At 60.4% G+C, this 8582-nt stretch overlaps 1 protein-coding gene across 1 annotated transcript; it reads right to left on the reverse strand.

Annotated features, from left to right (window-relative positions):
• Positions 1 to 5010: 5010 nt before the first annotated feature.
• On the reverse strand, positions 5011 to 7625 carry CD248 (CD248 molecule). The gene has a single exon (XM_036862210.1). It carries the CDS (start codon positions 7601 to 7603, stop codon positions 5294 to 5296), a length of 2310 nt encoding a protein of 769 aa, XP_036718105.1. The 5' UTR covers positions 7604 to 7625; the 3' UTR covers positions 5011 to 5293.
• Between the last annotated feature and the right edge of the window lie 957 nt (positions 7626 to 8582).

Consider the following 8582-nt stretch of genomic DNA (forward strand, 5'->3'; position numbering starts at 1 on the left):
CCCCCCACCCCCACCCCCACCCCCCCGCTGTTTTGTTTTCATTTTCCTCCTTCTCATTAGCTATCATGGGACAAACCTGGCAATGGAGTAGAGCAAAGGGGAGGGGAAGGGTTCCAGGCACCCGCAACCTCGCACCTTCTTCCCCCTCCTCAAGGCATCCTCCATCAGAATCCTGGCGTCTAACAAGATCCTTCCTTTGATGCAGGGCCCATACACTGCAGCAAACTCATGGGGATGCCATGAAATATTATAAAACTTTGAGGGAAACACAGAGATACTGGATATCTGTCAGACAATTGGCAAGCTGCTAGCTCGAGGCAGTTCACAGTTTCAACATCGGATTGCACTACGTTCCTTTCGATGACATAATATCTTTGCACAGCTGGATTTTTGGCAGCTGCCATGATAAAAAGCAAGTACCACAGGGAAAGTCAGTGCGGAACAGGAAATGAAGGTGACGATGTCCTGTCTGACTCCAAGTTTTGAGAAGTGGTGCACACACCCATCAGCAAGAGATTGTGGTTATTTAAGAATAAAATATTTTTGTATCTTTCAATGTATGTGTATTATTTTCTCAAATGACCACTGAGGTATTAAAACACAAGTACTTCTTACGTCGTTTGAACCTAACTATTTATTAAATGGAACTGTTGGGTGACCAAGGGACGCCATGAAAAAATCAACTGAGACACTCAGGACGTGGTGAACCGACAGTGTTTGGGAACCTCTGCCATAGGGACTTGGTGGGCGTAGGATGTCAGTTTCTGTGGATTCAGCTCTCCCGTGATCAGTTTCTGGACTCTGTCTTCAGGGCTCCCCACTGCCAGCTAAAGCAGACAGCACTTCCTACAGGAGGTTCTTGCAGCCACCCTGAATGTCCTCATAGGCTTCCAGCAAGAAACCTGCCTCTCCTCATAGAGAGACCTTTCTCGTCTCCAGCAGATTATTGTGGCTATCATGGGTATTATAGTATGCCCACTTTTCAAATGAGGAATGATTAGGGAACCTGCCTAATGTCCCAACCCTCAGATAGTGGAGCTGGAATCAAAGCAAGGCTGTCTGGTGCAGCATGCCTGGTCTGTTGCTTTTTGGCTGCGTTGGGTCTTCATTTCTGCGCGGGCTTTCTCTAGTTGCAGCGAGCAGGGGCTACTCTTCGTTGAGGTGCGCGGGCTTCTCATTGCGGTGGCTTCTCTTGTTGCGGAGACGGGCTCTAGGTGCGTGGGCTTCAGTAGTTGTGGCACGCGGGTCCAGTAGTTGTGGCTCGCGGGCTCTAGAGCACAAGCTTGGTAGTTGTGGCACACGGGCTTAGTTGCTCCACGGCATGTGGGATCTTTCTGGACCAGGGATCTAACCTGTGTCCCCTGCATTGGCAGGTGGATTCTTAACCACTGCGCCACCAGGGAAGCCCTTTGAAATGTTCTTTAAATGCTATGGTTCTTAAAAGATTCTTAAATGTAAAGCCCTTAGAATTGGGCTAGGCATATAATAAGTGCTGCATGCATCTACTATTATTTTAATTATTATTTGGCACCAAACCCCACTCGCATTTGTAGAGGCCAGGACACCAGAGGTGGAATCCCATCTGGAAGGCATCCCACTCCCCAGGCCTGAGTTTGCCGGGGGTGGTTCTGAAGCAGGGAGTGCTGGCACCTAGTTGACCTCAGTAGGTGTTAGTTCCAACGCCCCTCAATTATAGCTCCCCGGTCTGTTCCAATATTGTTTGAAGAATATTTTATTGAGTTCCTAGCGCTGAACTCCAGAGTCTCCAGGGCTCCCTGGAGACCCCCCCCAAACCCCGTCTAGTGTAGGAGTCAGCAGACTAATATTTTCAAATGTAGGGATGAGCACTGATATAGAGGTCGGCCTTGAGATCAATTCCACTCCAAAAACTGTGGCTGTCAGATCCCAGCTGAGGACCTCTGAGCCCAAACCCACTCCCTCCCGCCAAACACACACCCCTATGAAAGGTGTCCACACATCCGAGTGCTAGTTGGGGGAAGGGAGGGCCCAGCACTAACAGTTCTTGACCCCCAGGTGAGACGCTGTGCTTTCGCCCCTGGGAAACAGGATTCAAGAGGAAGAACAGCAAGAGTCCCACCAGCTGCTATAAAGACTGGCAGGGACAGCCTCAGCTTGAGGACCAATGTGAAGCCCTCTTGGGGTCTTCCAAATACGACGGAGGGCACCTGCGAGCAGATCTGCCGTTTTGCCGGGGGAACTCGGCAGATATTACAGTAATACAAACATTTAATAAATTAAGCAACTATTCATTGAACACTAGTGTGCTCTGGGAGAGGCCGGACTGAGGCTTTCTGGTGGCTTCAAGCCACCGAAGGTAGGTGGCGCCAAAGGCCCATTCATGGACACCGTCCGCCGGACTCTTGATACCGTCTCGGAGCTCCCTCCAAAGAACCCGCGATCTAGACGAAAGGAAACCGGGGGCAGGGAAGGAGAGTGGGCGCCCGGGTCGGGTCCAAGGGGCATCCTGGTCAATAGGGTTCGGACCCAGTAGTCTGAGCATACCCAGAGGCAGTGAGGACTTCGAGGGTCCCAGGTCCGGAGCGGGCGTGGCTTCCGTCCAGAGAAGGTTGGGCCTAGGGTGGATGTGACTATACATTAACAGGAGGCGGAGCCTGAGAGGAGAGGTTGGGTTACTTTCTCTGCGTGGTTGATGCCTGTGCTCAAAACCCCAGAGAGCAGCGCTCTGGGTGGGCGGGACTTAAGGGACCATCAAGGGCGGGGCTTCTGGGCATTCTTAGTGGGAGGGCCCTGGGGCTCTGTGTAGGTGGACCATTACCTCATTAAGAAGCGAATGTGTGTTAGCCATACGTGGGCGGAGCTCTTCCCTTGGTGAGGCCGGTCTGGGGTCCGGACCCTAAGATTTTGGATGCTGGGGAGGGGGCGTGGCTTGTAGCTGGGCGCGTAGCCTGAAGAGGCGCTAGAATGGAACGCGGTGAACTACTGGAGGGCGGAGTTTGCATCTCTACCGGACAGAGTTAATGTCTCTGCTGGATTCCCTACACTCGTGGACCTAGTCCCCAGCTCTGCAAAGGGCGGAGCTGCGTGAGGAGAATGTGTAAACTCTGGGCGGAGTTCATACCTCCTGGAAGCTGCAACTAATAACTGCCAGTCTCCTAGCGCAAGCTGCGCTTAGGAGGCGGGGCTATGGCCCTGGTGGGCGGGGCCTAGGTACTGCCTTGGCCGGGGCGGAGCTGATAGAGCAGAGGGGCGGGGCAATCGCTCGGCGAGAACCTCTGAGCTGGCAGGGGGCGTGGCTTGTGGCCTTGGTGGGCGTGGCCTCTGGAGAGTTCCCGAGGGGACGCCAGACAGCAGTGGGTGGGCGTGGCTCGTAGCTCCGAGAGGCCAAGCTGATAGTGCAGGCCCGGGTCGCGCCTGGAGGAGGCGGGGCCTGAGTCAGTGGGCGGAGCCTCAAACGCAGCTCTGGGTCTGGGCGGAGCCCCATTTCGGCGCTAGTGGGGGCTCTGCCCTGGGAGGCTGTCTGTTTAGGGCCGCACGCAGCTCCGCATCTGGTGCTCATTACAGGATGACAAAGAGCCGGCTCTGGGCCCCCTTCCCCACTCCCATCCCCGCCCTCTGACAGCAGTGCTTTTAACTCCTTCCTGCCCTCGGGGCGCTGTGGATCTCCTGCCCAGGGTCACAGGAGGGAGCTCTAGTTCTTCTCGTCCTGGCAGGCTTTGTCAACCCCCAGGCTGCGCCCCCCACCTTCTTCTCAGACCTAGACCTTTGGACCACCTCGCGACCCCCACTCCCATCCAGTGAACCTCTCCGGCGGCGCCTCCAACGTTAAAAGCTTGAGCTGGATCTGTCGGGGGCGTCTGGTTTGAGTTAGGGGAACGTGAGAGCGGAGGGGGGGCGGTGCGTAGCGTTCCCTCCGCCCCCTCCGTGCCGCCCCCCACCACGCGCCCCTATTCGTCCCCAACTCCCGCCCCTCCTCTCCTGGTCCCTTGGGGCCCAGCTCAGCCTTCTAGCCCAGGCCCAGCCCCTGGGGTCAGAGGGTGGCAAAGGGCACTGCGTAGGAAAGGGGGCTCTGGGTCACCCCTCCTCGCCTGCCCGGGTGGTCGTGGTGGTTCTGCTCCGTCCTAATTAGAGGTCCCTTAGAAGCTGCAACTGAAAAATCACAGAGGTGGTGGGAACCCACGCCTCCCCCTCCCCCTCCCCCTGCCACGCCTCCCCCTCCTTGGTCCCCCCAAGGCAGTGAGCCCAGGATGAGAGAGGTTGCTGGGTCCCCACAGGCTGTGATTTTTTTACCATCCCCTCCTCCCGTTCATGGCATATCTCAGCCTGGAGCAGCCTGAGCCTTTCTCGGTCTGCAGTTCTCCCTCTCCCAGCACCATCCACACAGAGAAGGGCACAGTGTGGCCCAAGATGGGAAGGCCTTGCTCAGGAGGCTGCCCAGGGAGCTGGGTGTGGGATCTCGCTCCTGGGTTCTTGGCTCTCCGCAGCCCAGCTTCTAGGCTCTGACTCCCACCACCTCCCCAGAGCAGAGAGGAGGAGTGCCTCCCATCACCTACAACCCAGGGGGGTGACAGCACCCTTGACTCAAGCCGCCTGAGCCCCAGCCACCAACTTCTGGGCGGCCTTCGGGGAGGGGAAAGGAAGTACCAGAGCTCACCCTCTAGACCACCTTCACTCCCCAGAATCACCAGGCCTAGAACATGCCTTTGACCCCCTAAACCCCAGTTTGGCTCCAGTTCAGCAGAAGCCCTCATTCCAGATTCAGTCCCACCTTCTAAGAGTTATGTAAAAAGAGGAACCAATATGAAATTCTCTTCATGCCGAACCTCCCACTCCTAGGCTCTCTGTGTGACCTTGGGCAAAGTTCTGCCCTCTCTGGGCTCCTGTTTTCCCTGAGAATCTCTAAAGCATACCCTGCCTTGAGGAGTCTTACCTTATTTCCTGGGGAGCCCAAACAAGCTGAAGGAAGATCCCCTCCTTCTTTTTTCTGAGTCCTCCCAGACCCTCCCCTCAGGCGCCAATGGGGGTCAGGAGCTTTGGGTGAGGTTGGCACCCCGTTTATTGGAGAAGACCCCAGAACCCACCCCCTGAGGTCCTGGGGGGCCTCGGCATCTCCTCCGTCTTGAGTGCTGGGCCAGGAAACAGAGCTCCCAAGAGTCAGGTCTAGCGGTTGACTGAGAGAGGAGCCTGGCTGGGCCCGGGGGACCAGGAAGCCTTCTGTCCAGCTGGGCAGCCCCCGTGGGTCCCTGGTGCAGCCTGGCCCATGTGTCCAACGCATGCCCCTTCCCCCACCCCACAGAGCGGGGGCTGCGCCCCATCACACGCTGGTTCTGCAGGTCTGCACCCCTGTGAGGCTGCCCCGGTGGGGCACGGGTTCCGTTGAGCCCTTGCTCCCGGCGTGGGTGACCCAGCGATAGCAGTCGGTCACGCGCTTATTGGGCGCCTGGGGGCCACAGCGGGTACAGTACACGATGCCCAGTGCAAGTAGGACCACCAAGAAGACGCATGTTGGCACTAGGAGTGCCACCAGCAACCACCGATCATCCCTGCGGCTGCGGCCTGCTGGACTGGCCTCCCCCAGGGCTGTGGGGACTGCCGAGGGCAGCCACGGGGCCAGGTTGGGGTCAGGGGTACCTTCCCTTGGGACTTGTGGGGCTTTGGAATGGGGGTGTGTCGGGCTAGCGGGTGAGGTCTGGTTAGTGGGGCTCTCTGGGGGCAGGGGAGTGTGGAAGGCTGGGGGTTGGGTGGCAGCAGGCACGGGGACTTGATGGGCAGGCGACACAGGGGGCCTGGAGGTAGTGGTCAGAGAAGGCTGGACACTGGAAGTAATGGGATGGTGGGTGGCCTGGGCTTTGAGGACCGGGATATCTGGGGTCACAGGGGTTTGACGGGCGCTGGAGGTGGTGACCAGAGGGGCGTGGTTAGCTGGGATTCGAGGCAAATGAGTGGTGTTCTGGGTATCAACGACCTGGGTATCTGGAAACATGGGGGACTGGTGAGCGGGGAACAGTTCAGGATATTTGGCTGAGATAATTGGGGGCCGGTGGGCAGGGGTCGGTCCTGGGTGTGTGGCAGAGATAACGGGGAGTCGGTGGGCAGAAGGCAGATCTGGATAGTTGGCTGAGATCTTGGGGAACTGGTGGTCAGAGGGCAAAGCTGGATGTATGGCAGGGACCACGGGGGGCTGAGGGGCAGGGGTCAGGGGCGGACGCGTGGCAGAGACAATAGGGGGTTGGCGGGCAGAAGGCAGTGGGGGGCGTGTGGCAGAGACCACCACAGGCCGGGTGACAGAGAGCACTGAGGAGTGGTAGGGGACCCTAGGGGCACTAAGCGGGGGTGGCCAGGTGGGGTCCAGGTAGGGCATCCGTGACTCTCTGTCCTCTGGGAAGCTAGGTCTATAGGCCAGGCCAAAGTCAGGTGACTGCGTGGCCTCCATCCACGGGATGCCAGGCATCTCTGTCCAGCCACCATCGAAGACCTCCCAGGCTTCATCTTCATCCTCTTCATCCTCCCCATCATCCAGCAACTCGTCCCCAAGGTCCTGGGAAGCCCGGGCGCCCATGGCCCCAGCGGGGCTGCAGCTGATGCCATCAGCCTCCAGCTCGTGGCCCTCGCTGCAGTAGCACTCAAAGCCACCAACGTAGTTGACGCACATCTGCTGGCACACGCCGGCAATCTGGCATTCATCTGTGTCCACGCAGCGGTGCGGCTCATCCTCGGCTGGCCGGAAACCCAGGCGACAGTGGCAGCTGTAGCCCTGTGGCCCTCCAGGCTCACACTGCTGCTCACACAGGGCATGGGCACAGGGGTCCTCACAGCTGCGCCCGTCCACTGCCAGCCGGAAGCCCTCGGTGCAGCGACAGGACACCCGACCGTCCGCCTCCTCCACGCACTCGTGTTCACAGCCCCCGTTGTCTGGGCCGCAGCCGGTACCGGGGCACAAGGGCCCAGTCCGCGACCAGCCCACGCCACCGTCAGGCTGCTTCACGCAGAGTAGAGAGGCTTCTCTGCCAGCCTGGCATGGCACGGCAGCCACAGAGCCGAAGGGCAGCCACTGAAACTCTGCGGAGACCAGGTGGAAGGGCGTGGTGTAGACGGCGGGGCCGGCCTGGCCTGCCTCATCGGGCAGCGCTGGGCAGGAGCCCTCGAAGCCAAACTGGCACAGGTAGCCATCGACGGCCAGCGTGCACGAGCCCTCGAGCCAGCGATGCTCGCCACTCGCCTCAAGGGCCGCACAGCGCTGGGCCGGGCAGGGCCCACCCGTGGCGGGCTGGGCCCAGTTGGTGAAGGCCGTGTCCTGGTCCCCTGTGGTCCACGTGAAGCCCCGCAGTGGGCGCTGCGGCTGGCAGTGCCGGGCCTGCCGCTGCAGCCCGATCCACAGCAGCCAGCTGGCCGGGCCGGAGCCCACCAGGCTGTCCACGCGCTGGGCCTCCTCGGGGGTCCGCGGCGTGGCCAGGTCGCCCCCCAGCTCACGGCAGGCCCGCCAGGCCTCCAGGAAGGTGCGGCGCCGCGGGAAGAGCGCGTAACAGCTGCCGGGGCCGCAGGCAGCGCGGGGCTCGGCGGCCCAGGGGGCCTGGCCCAGCGTAGGCACCGCGGCCGCCCAGGCCAGCAGCAGGCGCAGCAGCATCGCGACGCCCCCCGACTGGCCCGGGCCCGGCCGGCAGCCGCTCTTGACAGGGGGCGGGACTGGGGCCTCTGGCGGGCGGGCCGGGGGCGGGCCCGGGCCGGGCTCAGGCCTTGTAAGGAGTGGGCTGGGGCCGCAGCCAGTTCCCTGCTCCCGCTCCCCCGGGGCCGCCAGAGCAGGAAGCAGTCGGGCGGGGGGCAGGGGTGGGGGGTGCTGGGAGTGGGGGCAGGGGAGGGGAGGAGGCGCTGCTAACGGGCTGGGAATCGAGGAGAGGAGGCTGGACGACCCTCAGAAAACTCCAGTGCCGTCTGGGGCTCTTGGCGGTGGGTTGAGGTCGCTTCCCAGAGACTCACAGAGACCCCAGTCGGGACACACCGACCTTGTCACACCCGTGAACAGCTGCTTGTCATGTGTGTGGAAACATGCTCTGACTCACGCTCTCACGTCACACACGTGTGTATGCTCCTCTCCACACACAAGCGCACGTTCTCCATACTCTGTCCCTTCGTCCCAGAGTTGCACATACTCTGACATGCTAAACCCTTTAGGTGTGCATGCGAAAAGTGGTGTGGGTTCTGCAGGCCCTAACACAGGAAGTCACCCACCTTCGCATGCAGGCCCTGGATGTGGGAACCACCTCGACCACACAGGCGTGGGCATCCGCAGCCCTCATTTATATACTGAGCTCCTACCTCTGCCCTCAAGCCTCCTGGCTCCAGCTGGACCGGGCGTTGGGGGTGGCCGGGGAAGGAGGAGGGCAGGGGGCTGCCCTCCCTTCACCTCTGCTCAGCCTGGGGCCCTGGGAACCTGGACTTAGAGGGGGAGGAGACGGCCCCCAAACAGGAAATGCTTCTCTGGGCTCCCTACTGCAGGAGGGCAGGGTGCATGGGGAGGGGGTGGGCAGGGTGAGCAGGGCTGGCTGGGAGGGGACTGGTGAGAGGCCATGTATGGACATGGGGCACACAATGGTACACACGTGTGT

This window comes from Balaenoptera musculus, chromosome 8, assembly GCF_009873245.2.
Source record: "Balaenoptera musculus isolate JJ_BM4_2016_0621 chromosome 8, mBalMus1.pri.v3, whole genome shotgun sequence".
In the NCBI taxonomy this organism is placed as follows: Eukaryota; Metazoa; Chordata; class Mammalia; order Artiodactyla; family Balaenopteridae; genus Balaenoptera; species Balaenoptera musculus.

Coding starts and splice junctions, on each gene's coding strand:
- CD248 (XM_036862210.1), bottom strand. CDS start 7,603: ATGCTGCTGCGCCTGCTGCTGGCCTGGGCGGCCGCGGTGCCTACGCTG.